The sequence below is a fragment of the Eumetopias jubatus genome, unplaced genomic scaffold (genome assembly GCF_037043125.1).
Source record: "Eumetopias jubatus isolate StellerSeaLion01/CBP00866 unplaced genomic scaffold, mEumJub1_p1.0 scaffold_10, whole genome shotgun sequence".
NCBI lineage: Eukaryota > Metazoa > Chordata > Mammalia > Carnivora > Otariidae > Eumetopias > Eumetopias jubatus.
In genome coordinates, this window is record NW_028274816.1 from 107,775,936 (window position 1) to 107,791,357 (window position 15,422).

Genomic DNA, 15,422 nt, shown 5'->3' on the forward strand with positions numbered 1-15,422 from the left:
TGGCACAGCTACCACCTACCCTCCTTCCAAGTCTGGAAGGAACCACACAGCCATCAGCAAAGTGTGGTGTGCCCGCGCTAGGGCTACTGTCCGGGGTCTACGGACTTCTGCAAAGCCTCCACTAAGGGGAACTGATCTCCAGGGCAAGTCCCAAGGCAGGGTGTACAGAGGCTCCCTCCTGCCCAATTCTCTCCTCTTCCCCAGATCCTGAAGGAGGGGCAGATAGAGGAGACATGCCCTAGCTGCCTTCCTACCTGCTGCCAGATCCTTTTCCTCAGGCAGAGGCTCCTGGGAGAGAGAAGGTCTTCCCTCCATCTGTCTATTCCATGGTCACAGCATCTAAAAAGTTCTTTGAACTTTTGTGGCTCAGATATTAAACAAGTCTCCTAAAAAACATTTCTTCCTAAACTTTCCTTTGTTTCTTCCAATCTATTGTAGGATGCAGAAAGGTGACTCCCCAGGTAAGATTCTTTATAGCCCTCTGAAAACTGGACAGTTCCTAAATCTTTAAAGGGCCTCTGGTGACACCTCAGTTTCTAGAAAGACTGCCCAGGGACTGCAGCTATCTTAGGCATTGGATTGAAGTGGTTTGGAGATCCCACCACGTTTCCTGGAAATAGAAAGGAGTTAGCAGAAAGTAAGTCACCAGGGTTCGAACTTCACAATGACAGGTAGTTTACAAAACAAAGAGTGTTCTTTTCGGGAACAGAGCTTTGGGGTCAGTAGGCAGATCTGGATAATCAGAGTGGGAAAAGAACAGGCATGCCCATTACAAAACAAATAAAAATCCAACCTTCATCCTTTTTTAGCAATGAACTGATGGATGGTGTGTGTCGGGGGTGGGTAGCATGGAAAAGCCATGCATGCACCTGCGTGCAGAGAAGGGGATGTGTCCAGAACGACCGAGACTGTGTCACAGGTCATCCGGACTCCATTTCCTAACCCACACTGACAGAAGGGGTATCCAGCATTCCCTTCCATCGGTATCCAGAAGTCATCGGTTTATACCCATTTGCCAGAAACCAAGCTAGAGTGCTGCCACGTCCATGCTTGTCACATTTCTTCCTGCATGCTCTGAAAGCAGCCATGGCGCCATGTTCTCCTGGCTCTCTCAACAGTGCTCAGGAAGGAAAAGGAGGCTCAAGATTTGTAGAAGGGCACACAGAGCCCCAGTGTTTAAAAATAGCTGCAACCTGATGGCTGGGAAGGAAATTTATGTTTGGCTTTAACATTTAGTACCTGAAAATCATAAAAGCAAGGTCTAGCTTATTTGGTAAGTGTGGTTTTTCCACAATTATTTTTGAAAGACTTCAGTGTATAGAAGGAAGGGATGCAACCTACAGTATATGCCAAGGTTTGTCTAAAAATATTTTACACCTGTTCTCTGTTCTGCACACTGGTCATATTTTATCAGTGAAGTAAAGTACTCATGATGCCAGACGGAATGTGTTTTTCCTTCCAAGTCCTCAATGTTTTTCCCTTCTGTAAAGCAAACCTCCCCTTCTTTCCTACCTGCGCTAAAATAAAGCTAGCACCATTCTCTGTAGGACACCGTCTCTCGCCAGAGCTACCTTTAACTACTCCTATTCCCGAGCCAGTGTGGTTTAAATAGCAACAACCATTTCAGTACTTTTCACAACAGCACGGACACTTTAGCAACCTTTTTGGCTGCTCTCAAAAGGAACGTCAACTTGTGTTCTAGGTTTAAATCAACTTGCTGATTGTATGAAAAAGAATGCTGAAACACGGTTTCCCCACCAGCGCCTCAGAACTAGAGACACACACTCAGTGGTATTTATCACTGAAACAGGAATAGAATAGCTTTTAGGATAGTACCATAGAATTTTTATTTAATTCTCTGTGGATGCAAGTAACACGCTGGACAACAAAATGTCACTATGATAAAGACGGTTGGTGTCTGCATTTACATTTCTGATTTCACAGGTCAACAAACTGGGGGTGAAAGTCTGGACTTGGTGCCTTATAACTACTGTAAACCCCTAGGAATACATGTTCCATGACCTCACTGACAGTTCTTCATACCAAGGGGATTAGCGCCTCATGAACTGCCCGGGGAAGTATAAGATATCCCCCTACCTATTTTGCAGATGAAGAAACTGAGTCATCTTGAACCAAATGACTTAATATGCTTAAGGAAGGAATTAGACTCCATTTCAAATAGCCTCCACATGTGAGCTGCTCACATGTGAGAATTGTTTTCTTCTAGGGTTTGTGAGATGATCTCAAAGCTCCACTTATGGACTGTATATAAAGCAAGTCTTCTAAAATATAAATCTTAAACCTCAAATATTGAAAAATGGTTAGTAGATGTTTACTACTTCACATTCCATTAATGACTTTTAGCCCAAGCTAAACCTCCAAAGGCCCAGCCAGGGTCCAGCAATACTTGGTCCAATCAAATTCTAACTCCAGATCTAAAAAATTGGCACTAGGTATAACAAGATTTAATCCACATATAAACTACTGAAATTCTGGGCGCCTGGGTGGCTCAGTTGGTTAAGTGACTGCCTTCGGCTCAGGTCATGATCCTGGAGTCCCGGGATCGAGTCCCACATCGGGCTCCCTGCTCAGCAGGGAGTCTGCTTCTCCCTCTGACCCTCTTCCCTCTCGTGCTCTCTATCTCTCATTCTCTCTCTCTCAAATAAGTAAATAAAATAAAATAAAAATAAACTACCGAAATTCTTCTGAGCCATTAAAAAATGGGTTTTTCTGTTTACTGTTTTTTTTTTTTTTTTAAGATTTATTTATTTGAGATAGAGTGTGTGCATGTGAGTGGAAGGAGGAGCAGAGGGAGGGGGACAAGCAGACCTCCACACTGAGTGCAGAGCCTGACTTGAGGCTCGATTCCATGACCCTGAGATCATGACTTGAGCCCAACCAAGAGCCGGATACCTAATCTACCGAGCCACCCAGGAGGCCCTACTGTGCAGTTTATACATGTTCAAAACTCATAGCAACCCTAATGGGACTATAAGTTCATCCATAATAAATTATGCTTCTAAAATGTGACTTTCTAAACCAAAATATATTGGGCACCTGGGTGGCTCAGATGGTTAAGCGTCTGCCTTCGGCTCAGGTCATGATCCCAGAGTCCTGGGATCGAGTCCCGCATCGGGCTCCCTGCTCCTTGGGAGCCTGCTTCTCCCTCTGCCTCTCTCTCTCTCTCTCTCTCTCTCTCTCTCTGTGTGTCTCTCATGAATAAATAAATAAAATCCTTAAAAAAAAAAAAAAAACCAAAATATATTTTTAATTTTGGTAAGGGTAAGAAGACCATTTATCACACCTATACACAGAAATCATGTATTTCCCAGTAACTTAGAAACAGATCATAGGTACTAGGGAACACACTGTTGAAGACAATTTTGGTGACTGATTTGACCTTTCCTTATGGTGTTTATCAATAGCACAAGTGAGGAATGTGTGTGAAAACAGCTGTAGGAGGTCAACAATTACAATCTTACTTAGAAGGAATGGGGCCACCAAGTCTACAGTCCTTACCGTCTGAGGGAATCATCCAGTGGTTCTAAAATGAGAGAAGCAATTTACACAATTGAATTAAGAAAATCAACAAAATTAAAGCACTGACTTAATGATTTCTAAAAACATTTCCTGATAGCCTGTAATTATAGTTTATGGCCACCGGAAATATAAAGTATCTCCCCCAATATATCATCATGACTTCTAAGCATGGCCGAGAGCCTCCCATTAGACTCTTCTCTGGAACACTCCTGTAGAGATTCTACCAGTCATGTGGCTAATACATCAAAAATAGTTCTTATTCCCCTGACTTCAAATCAGAAGAACAACTAATCCCAGGGAACAAAGCATCAAGTTTAAGAGCATAAACTCTGGAACTTCACTGAGTTTGAATTCCAGGTCTGCCTCTTACTGGCCATACAATCGTGGGTGAGTTAACTGTCTCAGCTCCCCTTCCGTAAGCTGTGTTGGAACTATGCATGGTACGGAGTAAGTGCTGTATGAGCATTTGTTAACGAAATGATTCAAAACATTTTTTAAAAAATGGCTTGAACAGAAGTGTTGGACTAATTTTCCAGTTATATGCACAGATATTGATCCAAGGTTTAAACATGAAGATAGTGTCTTCCTAACATAACACACAAAAAAACTGAAGAAATTAGATCTCAAGTGGCCTCCTGGGCCAAATCGATTAAGCATCAGCTGATTGGCATACTCAACAGTATAAGGAGTTCTATTTGGCAATGGCAGTTTTACATACTTGTCTTCTAATAAAGCTGTTTTCCTCTTACTGATCTTGCAGCAGAGTTATTACCCTGCTTCTGATGAAAGCATGCGTTCTATTCAAGCAAAGACACACACTCGTCCCACGCCTACACTCTTTGCAGTTTGTGTAGGGAGAGGGCTAAGGAGGAAGATCTCCGACCAGCATTTTCTCTCATTAGCTGGAGTATGTCCAACTAGAGATACTTAAATTTTCTGTATGTTATAGCGACTTGTTTTACAATAACCTACCTCCTGAAGATGTGTGAGAGTACGTCTCTCAATTAAAATGCCTGTACATAAGACAAGAACATTTTTAAACTCAGGGCACCTTTAGTCTCACCTTCAAAAACTAAGTAGTTAATCACAGTAAATAAAGATAAATAAATAAAGTCATTATCTTTAAGGAGGCATTTTGAATGAAGGCCTACATTTGCCCTCTAGTATTAGCTATTAGGTTAAAGCTATTCAAAGGAGATTTAACAATACACCTGATTTTAGAAAAGATGGGCAGTAAAGGAATATCTGAAACCCAGAGAGCTGCTTTCTGCTATCAACTGATTCACTCATCAATGAGCTATGCCATCTGTAAGGCAGTATTTTGGACACCAGGATCAGGGCATTCAGAGGCTGTTATACAGTATCCATATTTACACAAGAATAATGGGAAAGACCTAGTAAGATAATTAACTCGGGGCGCCTGGGTGGCTGTCGTTAAGCATCTGACTTCGGCTCAGGTCATGATCCCAGGGTCCTGGGATCGAGCCCTGCATCGGGCTCCCTGCTTGGCGGGAAGCAGGCTTCTCCCTCTCCCACTCCCCCTGCTTGTGTTCCCTCTCTCGCTGTGTCAAATAAATAAAATCTTTAAAAAAAAAAAAAAGATAATTAACTCACCAGGGGCGCCTGGCTAGCTCAGATGCTAGCGCATGCGACTCTCGATCTCGGGGCTGTTGGGTATAGAGGTTACTTAAAAATAAAATCTTAAAAAAAAAGATTATTAACTCATCAAATCGTCAAGAAAACATTTTCCACAAAGGGACAAAAGTGTGATAGCAGAGTAGGAAGAAACAGATTTGGGACCAAGATGTAAGTAAGCTTTTCTAAGGCTTATAAGGTGTGCTAGGCAAAAGCACCTTTTGATTCTTAACTATGGGAAAGAAACTGAGGGTTGCTGGAGGGGAGGTAGGTGGGCGGATGGGGTAACTGGGTGACAGGCATTAAGGAGGGCAGGTGATGTGATGAGCGCTGAGTGTTATATGCAACTGATGAATTACTGAACTCTACCTCTGAAACTAATGATGTACTTTATGTTGGTGAATTGAATTTAAATTTAAAAAAAAAAAGCACCTTTTAAAAAATTTCCACTCCTGGGGAAGGCTGGCTGGCTCAGTCAGTGGAGCTTGCGACTCTTGATCTCAGGGTTGTGAGTTCGAGCCCCATGTTGGGTGTAGAAATTACTTAAAAGTAAAATCTTAAGAAGAAAAATTTCCATTCCTTGGCTAAAATCAAAAACACAAGAAACAAGTGTTGGCAAGGATGTGGAAAAAGGGGAACCGTCATGGTGGGAACGCAAACTGGTGCAGCCACTCTGGAAGCAGTATGGAGGTTCCTCAAAAAGTTAAAAATAGAACTACCCTATGATTCAGCAATCGTCTTACTAGCTATCTATCAAAAAAATACAAAAATACTAAGTGAAAGGGATACATGCACCCTGATGTTTATCACATTATCTACAATAGCCAAATTATGGGAACAGCTCAAGTGTCCATCAACTGAGGAATGGATATAGACACACAAACACACAATGTAATATTACTTAGCCATAAAAAGAATGAAATCTTGCCATTTACAATGATGTAGCTAGAGAGTATAATGCTGAAATAAGTCAGTCTGAGAAAGACAAAGACGGTAATGATTTCACTCATATGTGGAATTCAAGAAACAAAACAAATAAAGGGGGGGAGAGACAAACCAAGAAACAGACTCTTAACCATGGAGAGCAAACTGATGGTTACCAGATGGGAGATGGGGGTGGGGGGAGATGGCTGAAATAGGTGATAGGGATTAAGGAGTACACTTGTGATAAGCACTGGGTGACGTATGGAGTATTGAGTCCCTACATTGTACACCTGAACCTACTATTACGCTGTATGTTAACTGGAATTAAAAAACTTAAAAACATCTCCATTCCTAATGAGCATAAAGAGCATGAAGACAAAAAAAAAAAGACCTCAAGAATATGAAGCTCAAATTGAAGATTTTTTTTGAAACCAATCAAGATTCAAGCACCAAACCAACATAGGTACCAATATGACATTTCCCCAGGATCTTCCCCAATATTTTCCCTCGATATCCCCCATACGTACCAATATGCACATCCCTAAGATGTGGAAGATATTCATATTTACATTAAACTCAATTTATTTAAAATCTGATTTAGTGTTCCAGATGGTTACAAATCCTGTTGTGTATCTACTAGCCTGCTGACTTACTCCTGATTTTCAGAAAAAGTATGTTGTCTTTATTTGTGAAAAGGCAATTTTCTGTTAAGCCTATGATAACTTCACCCACAAGTGTCTAGCAGGAACTAGTGCTTAAAACCATTCCTGACTGTTCTTACAGCTATTCAAACTTGGGGATCACAAAAGCACGTAACTGATGATGCTTGCAGACCAGCCCTCCGCCAGTCCCGCTCACTACCGCAGTACTTCTTCATAGCCTCATTCTGTCCACTGAAGGACAAAGGCCTCACCACGGAGCAGGCGGAACAGCTCGGCTTGATTATTCCCAGTGCTTGTTTCCTTAAAACTTTTATTGCTCTAAACTGCATGGGTAACAGACAACAGGCTTTTGTACATTGGTGTCCAAAAAACTCACTTAAGACCAAATTTATTTCACCAGTAACCCAGACAGTGCTGGTTCCTTACTCTAAATGTAGTTTCCTTCCAATTCCAGGCAATTTTCTCACCCATACTATGTCAACACTATCAATGGACATTTAAACAGTGAAATGACTCATTTTACTTTAAAAATAGTGTCTCTCGCTTCCAACTCATCACTTTTTAAAAACTGCATCCCTACCAAGCCACTATAATTTGACACATTATGGGTGAGTAACCTTTGAACCTCCCTTCCTCTCCCAAAGCAGCAGGTTGGCTATCCAATTGTATTTTAAAAAGCAAGCAAGGGGGAAAGCACCCTGTCCAATCTTGAGATTTTGATCATAAATTCTCCAACTAAGTATGACTGAACTTTAAGTTTAAGGATTAGTAAACAGACCTAATGTTCTTTTTAAATAGTTAGGTCAGCTGCTTTGTCCAAGCAAGGTTTCTGAGCTTTTCACCTCCCATGCAGGAACAGAAAACCGATCCAATGGTCTCCCCATATACATTTCAAATAAATCCTCTCTGGTTACGAGTGAATTTTATCATCGGACTCTCTTAGACGTCAGCACAACACCACAATTTAACACTTGGTGTAAAACAGTGTTGCCTAACCTTAGCAGAACCATCCCTATTCACAGGGCTGAAGAGAAAGTTGCTTAAAAATCTATAAATAAAGCTGTCCCCAAGCACTGGTCAGGTTGTGCAGTTTTGCTAGGCCTTTTTATGTGGCAAACGGATACTATCTGGTGCAGTAGGAGTGTAACTGCTTTCCACCATTACTCCGTAATCCTAGGGGTCAGCCTTTTCTTCAGCACTAGCATTTACAACATTTTAACTCCGGAGGTAGCTCTTTGGCCAAGGCTTCAAAACAAAGACCACGATAAGCAATTTTAATTTTAAGGAATTTTAATACAAACTTAATATAAACTATTTCAGTCCCTCTTAACATGTAAGACACTGACTCAAAATACTTTTATACCGTTTTTTTCAAGTATTGCACAATATAGGTACAAAATTAATATTTACGATTACATTTTCTTCCATAATATATAGCAAAAATCTTTAAACCTTTAACAGAAAATACATTTTTTTGAAAAAGCAAATATTCGTACATTTTAATTCCACCACTAAAGGAATATTCTGTACACAATTTTGAGAATAGTTGATGTCTTTAAGATGGATATTTTACAATTTCAGTAAAAAAAATACATGAAGCTGCTGCTGTCACAGGTCACTGTAGTAAAAAGATATAAATGCAATACCGTGTCGTAGAAACAATATATATATCCTCTGATATTTTACAAACTTTGTACTAAATTAAATTATACAATTAGAAAAGACCAATAAACCCACTTATTAGTGCCAATTTTTTATAAAAAAAAAATCAGCCATGTCCTTGCTATATCTTAAATACTGTAAGAGGCCATATCTGAGAGTATACTTTAAAATATACAGTCAGTATAAAATAACTTTGTGCTTGGTTGGCAAATGAAAAATGATGCAGGTTTTATTTTTGTAACCAAGCTTGAATGTATCCTTACTATAAGCTTAAAAAAAAAAAAAAAAAAAAACTCAAGGAGGTGGAAAAAAAAAAATCCCCCCTTGGGCCCGTGCATTTTAATTTGTACGATACATTTTTTTTTCCTGTTTTAGTTAGCCATAACAGGCTGGAACTGCTGGTTAGAATACTGCATGTTATTTAAGCTAAAATTCAAGCCATCTACAAAAGACTTCTCGTTGAGGCCTCCATAGGCCGCAAACACATCAAAGGCATTACTGTACTGGAGAGGACTGAGGTTAAGGGGGCTGTCAGCTGGGAACATTCCATTGGTACTGCTACCTTGACCCTGCACATTAGGAAAAATAAATTCCTTGGCATTAGGAGAAAGAGCGGAGGCTTTCTGCTGCTGCGGCGGGGGCGGCGGCGGCGGGGGCTGCGGCTGCGACGGCTGCTGGCTGCCCAGGCCGAGCCCGTACAGAGAGTGCACTGAGGAAGAGATGGCTTTCTGCTTCAAGAGGTCATTCACATTCAAGCCGAGGTTGATAGGAGAAGTACGTGCAACCTTGTTGCTGCGGCCACTATTCTTCATTTTGGTAGAGCCGAACTTGGTGGCAGCAAAAGTGGCAGTGGTAAAGGTTAAAGGCTGAGTGGACCGGGGCATGAAGGTAGGGCTTACAGCAGCAGAGTGACCAAAGGGAGGCGACGGAGAGCTGGACACTGATGAGGCTGGGTCACTTATGGGCATAAAAACCTGGGCCTCTGGGTTAAAGCTGTTTTTGATCTCCTTATCCAACTCACATCCATTTTCATTATTATCATCCACATAAAGCACCTTCACTGGTCCCTTTTCACCAATTTGGTAGGAAACCTCAAACGGGTCGATCCAAACACTAAGATCCTGTGGCAGATTGCCACGAACATCATCAATGTCCAAACCACTCTCTTTGGATGCTTGTTCAATCACTGGGTCCACTTTCTCCCCTATGTGTATACATCTAAACCCTGATCCTTTGTATGGCTTTTCAGGATACCAGTGCCCTTCATATTTCTTCTTAAGAAGTCTTTCAAGCTCTTCACCAAAAATGTTGACACGTCTCCTGGGAAGCTTATTGTACAAATATGAAATAATAAAATTTAGTGCTACTTGGATTTCAAGCTGCATAGCTGCTATGCCACTAAGTGAGATTTGTGTTTCAACTTCCCCCCACACACGCGCACAAAGTGTTCAGTTTGTGGCAGAGAAACAAATTTTCATTCAAAGTGCTGGTATTTTGTAGATTATCCTTCACCTTGAGTGGTCTTGCTCCTTAAAGAAAAACAAAATAAAACAAAAACAAACATGTCCAAGTAAGATAAATCTAAGTCCCACAACCTTTTCTTACCCCCAGAGTAATTTTACTTTTGAAAAAGTCTAATAGGCTAGAAAGTCAGAAAAATATAATCAGCACAAAATAAAGGAACATACAATAGAAAACTGTTTATTAAAGTTCAAAATCTCATGGGACAATTGAGGATTTAGTTAAAACAATATATTTATATTATTTACTTTTTATTTCTGAATACAGCTCTAAAAATATATATATATATATATATATATATATATATCTCCAGCATATATAGTGTATTTCTTCCCTCAGTAGTCAAAAGAATATTTATTGGAAACTCTACTCCGCGCTCCCATCCACCCACCTGCACACACATATATATACCAGTTTTAGAAAGTGATCCTATTCCTATTCACTAATTTAGAAGTGAATTCTATATTTCACTTCATTCTGGATATTTGCTGCTTAAATCTGCTGTATCATTAAACGTTTAGACATTTGAGAAGTTAGGAAAATTATTTTAATTTCCAAAGTATGCGATGCTAACATTAAAAATACTAAATACAATGAATTGCCATCCTAGTCAACGATAATTATGAACCAAATTATCCTACATAGCTGCCGTCTTAAATATACTAAGGGCATACAATGTAATAATCGAGCTTCTCTGTGCTTTTACTTTTCAATGTGTATTTTTCAAAAATCAGAAAATATGTTTGGCAGCAAATGTAACAAAAGCAACAATTAATTTCAAAACTCTATTGATTATTCTCTTTAAAGGACAGGGTTTCTGAGTTTTATTCTTATTTTCAAAACCACCTCCCTCCTTCACGATAAGAGAACACCGGAGAGGTTTGTACGATAAGGTCGACCTTTAAACGTTTGCTGGATCAGCATTGGGTGGGGATAAGAAAAGATCAAGGGCAAACAGAAGATATTTGCAAAAGGGATCTATTTGTACACTGAGGTTGAGTTAAAAGGACATTTAAAAAATCCAGTTGGTATTAATCCATCTGTTCCATTTTCCATATTCGTGGTGACAAAGGGAAAAGGATCCCTGGCTGCCCCCAAAGTACACTTTGCAAGCCCAAAGCCTGAGCGCCGGCAAAGGCAGCTGATTAAGCCAAACTGCTTGACGGTGCAGCCGAGCGAAATTCAGGCTCCGCGAAAGGTAGTTTTAAAGCAACGCCTTAAGACAGAAGTGTGAAGAATTACATAAACAGCCAGTTGGGTCTCATTAGATTTCTGCTCACAGCCCTCGGAGCCCAAACGCTGGAGCAACAGCAGCAGCAGCAGCAGCAGCAGCAGCAGCAGCAGCAGCAGCAGCAGCAGCAGCAAGAAGAGGAGGAGGAGGAGGAGGAGGAGGAGAAGGAGGAGGAGGAGGAGGAGGAGGAGGAGGAGGAGGAGGAGGAGGAGGAGGAGGAGGCGGCGGAGGCGGCGGCGGCGGCGGCGGCGGCGGCGGCGGCGGCGGCGGCGGCGGAGGCGAGGAGGAGAAGAGTACAAGTCTTCTCCAAAAAGGAGGAGGAGGAAGGCCACGAGAAATGGCAAAGCAACCACTCGGGGCAGGGCACCGGGCAGGTCGCGGCGCCGGCCGCTCCGGGTCAGCCGCTACCCTCCCCCCGCCGTAACCTGACCCGCCGCTCCCGCTCCCCGCCCCCCGCCCGAGGCTCCTGGGACCCGGCCAGAGCCCGGGGAGCACCGGCTCCCCCGCACCATTTTCGGTCCCGGCGGCCACCGGCCCCGCGGACCCCACGGTCCCCCTCGAGCTGGCCGCTCCTCCCCGGCGCCCCAACCCCCGATTCCCATCAGCTCGGCCCGGGCCGCCCTTCCCCGTTTACCCTCCCGGCTCCGGCCGAGCCCGACGCGCCGGCCGGCCCCGCCTCCAGGTCCCGGGCGCGCTGGGGCCCCTCGGAGCCGCTCCCCTCGGAGCCGCTCCTCTCCGCGCCCGGGCCGCGACGTCGCCGTCCCCGAAGGCCTGGGGCTCGACGCCGCTGTAGCCCCTACGTCCCCGGACCCCGCCCGCCGCCCCTCGATACTTACTGGCTGCTTCCACCACAGACCCGGCCGCTGGGCGGAGAAGGGGCGGCAGGGCGGGGGCTCGGGAGGGTCGGCAGCGGCCAGCAGGCTGAACGCAAGACGGCGCCGCCAGGCGGAGGACGGGGGCCTCGGCGCGGGCCTCGGGAACTCGCCCCCTGTGGCTCGGGGTGGCGGGGACAGGTCAGGCGAGCGCGCTCACTTCTCCACACAGCCCAGTGCCCGGCCCAGCGTCCCCGTAGTAAGGCCACTCCGCGCCGGGCCAGAGCTTCACTCCTTCTGCCGCGGCGCGCTCCCCGCCTCTCGTTTTATAGTCTCTTCCCCGCCCCCATCCCTTCCCGTAGGGGTGCGCGCGCGCCCGCCTCGCGTCACACAGCTCGGAGCCGCGTAACCATTCCCCGCCTTCCCGCCCCTCACCCCAGACCCTCGGTGGCGGCTCCGCCCCTGCCCTGCCCCTCGACGCCATTGGTCAGGTCCTGCCTGCCCATGTCCTGACGGGTGGCGGAGGGCCCAGTGCGCAAGGCCACACCCCTCGGGCTCTACGACGGCCAATGAACCGACGTCTTGGAGTCACTGTGGGCGGGATTAAGAGAAAAATGGGAAAGGGATTGGGGGAGAGAAGTGACAGTGAGGGCGACGGTGGTGGGTGGGGCGGCTGACGCTTGGTCCCGGCAGAGCCGCGGAGAGGAGGGGGGAGGGGAGTGAGGCAGGTGGCGGAGCGGCGGGGAAGAACGGGGAGGAGAGCCCGAGGCCTCGAGAGGGAGGGGACAGTTTACAAAAAAATGCCCTATCCGAATGGGACTGTGGCCCAAGAAAACCCCGCTCGTGGCCGAGCTACCAAATCGGCCTCCAGTGCACCCAGGAGAGCCTCAAGAAACAGCGAACTGTGACAGGGACTCGTGCACCCGATTAATTGAATATTAATCACCTCAGGGACCTAGGCCAACTGCCACCCAGGGAGTGGCAACAGCAGAACCCAAAGCTGCCATGCCAGACTGGGGGTGGGGAAGGTAGACCACCTGGCCACACCTCCCGCCCAGGTGACAGTTTAACTGCTTCTGCATCCCACGTCAGACCTCCCCGTGCGACCCGGCAACAACTTGGACGTGGGGGTGGCTTGAGACTGTAAGAAGAATCACATTTTATTCCCAATGTCCCAGCCTAGGCCTCCGTCCCAAATTGCGTACGTATCTAAGTATATATGTATGCATGCGTGTATTCCAAGTATATTTTAACATCAATACACATTATATACACGGTGCCTTTCTGTAGGCACGTTTAAGATACTCTTCGGTTGAAATATGAGCGGATAAATAGGGAGCGGGGAAAGGGACTCAAGGGAGGCGGGTAAGCGCCCTTTTTCACAACCTGCAGCGGAGAAATACACGAAGTTACATGGGGAGTGGAACCGAGCGTCCCTCGCTGCTAAAAATATTACTCACAGGTAGCAACGACGCCTGATTGGCCGCGCTTCTCCCTTAGCAACTAGGCTATTGGCTGTGCGGTATCTAGGAGACCGACGTCAAACTCGCACTGGGAAAAGGGGAGAGAAAGTCCAAGGGGAGGGAAGAGTGGGAGGGGGAGAAAGAGGAGCAATGAATGAAACGCCCAGCGCTGGCCTTCTCTCCCCTTTGCTCCGCACTCAAGAAGTGCTTCCTGGAAAAACACCAGTTGGGGCTCCGCCTTCCTCTTGAAACTGTGGGGCCTGCACTCTCAACCTGCCATAAGGAAGTTAAAGCGCAACTCGCGGAGTGGGGTGTCAGCGGAGCCGGCTGTGTAGACCAGCTGTGCTCCTTGCACACACACCCGCTTTAGGTGTTAGGCCTAGAAGCTTTGCGCTTTATGGATGCAAAATCCGATTGTAGCCTTTTTCTCCACCCTGACTCTCATGCCCTCGTGCCTCCGCCCCCGTTCCCCTTTAGAAGGAACCGAATTGATAAGAGGATATTTCTAAAGTCCCCAGTGTGTGTGGGAGGGGGAGGGAAGATTGGTTTGTGGGATGGGTTGAGGGTGGGAGTGGTCAGGTGGCCGATTTCATGTTTATTGTACGGATTCCTAAAACTCAGGCGGCGTGTTTTAAGAACATACAAGTTTCACTCAATGACTCTTTAAATTCCGATTTTTTAGTCTTTGGATTTTTTGTAACAAGGAAAAGTGGGATTTGATTGCGAAAGTGTGGAAGTGTTTTATTTTATTTTTTGGAAACATTTTACCTTAAATGTTTCTCTGCATCAAAATATATTCTTTCAATGTTTTCTCCTTTTTGCTCAGTTGTATTTTTTTTGTTTTCTATCATGAACATTCATTCCACTTGTTATGAAAAATGAGTTATTTTTAATTTTATAATTAGTTGAGCACAGAAATTACAAGAAGCAAGATAGGATATTTTGGGAATGGCTTATCAAGAGAAACACTTCAAAAAAAAAAGAAACACTTCATTTTTCATGTGCTGCAGGGCATAATTTCTCTTACCATTAGGCAAATAATATTACTGTACCAAACACCCAGAATTGCAGGACTGTGTGTTGGGCCAGGTGTCTTGATTTATAATTTGGAAAATATATCACTATAATTAGAGGAGCATGTTAGGCTTGGCTGAGGTTAAAATGTCTAACCAAAGATAGATGAGTTGTAATTTTGTCAACCTTATCTATACTTTTCAAGAATTCTCAAAGGGAAGGCACAAATTCTCTTTTCTGAATGTCCCCAATCTATAACCCCAGGCTTAAAATTCGAGAGCAGTGATCTGATAGGTTCTGATTAATTAGCGATAGCAGTAAATCGAATTTTTAAATCAAAAATTTAGATGTCAAAAATGTATGAGTTATTGCAGCCCAATCCAAGGGTATGAGAACATTTCAAAGCAAATATAAACACACACACACTGAGGCCCCATGGCATACTGGACAAAGAAAGTACTGAAGGGCAGGTATTGGGAGATCTGAATTTTATCCATTTCTATCAACCTTCAGTTCTCTCCCTATAAAAAGGTTTGGATTACATAATTTCTAACATCTCTTTCAATTAAAATATTCCACATTTAAAACTCAATGCCCCTAAGGTAAATAATATAGTTGTTTTAAAGATATAGATTGCAAATAAAAGGAAAACCAGATTCATACCCTTCCAAGTCACAAGGGATAAAATTCCCTTTATCTAAGTTTTGCACTTTAAAGCCCCCTTGTATGGCTTATTACTATTTCACATTTATTTTGGAATTGCACAGGGGAGTGGACTGCTAAATGATTGTTTTGATTTATGGGGCAGGAAGAAGCATTTGATATGAGGCTCTGGGTGGTATCACAACAATAAGAATTCCTCTCTGTGGGTAAGTAATAGTCACTAAAAACCGTAGCCTTTGCCTTTCCCCCTCCTTGCGTTCCACACAATTCCTAGAGCAGTGCCTCACACTGAAGG

The 15,422-nt window shown here is 44.2% G+C and overlaps 1 protein-coding gene across 1 annotated transcript; it reads right to left on the reverse strand.

Moving 5' to 3' along the window:
* Window positions 1-8,086: 8,086 nt before the first annotated feature.
* On the reverse strand, window positions 8,087-12,296 carry TOB1 (transducer of ERBB2, 1). Its single transcript, XM_028091372.2, has 2 exons — window positions 12,012-12,296; window positions 8,087-9,952 (listed from the first exon to the last, which is right to left on the reverse strand). The coding sequence occupies exon 2, from the start codon at window positions 9,806-9,808 to the stop codon at window positions 8,795-8,797; it is 1,014 nt and encodes a 337-aa protein (XP_027947173.1). The 5' UTR covers window positions 9,809-9,952; window positions 12,012-12,296; the 3' UTR covers window positions 8,087-8,794.
* Window positions 12,297-15,422: the final 3,126 nt, after the last annotated feature.

Coding starts and splice junctions, on each gene's coding strand:
- TOB1 (XM_028091372.2), bottom strand. CDS start 9,808: ATGCAGCTTGAAATCCAAGTAGCACTAAATTTTATTATTTCATATTTG.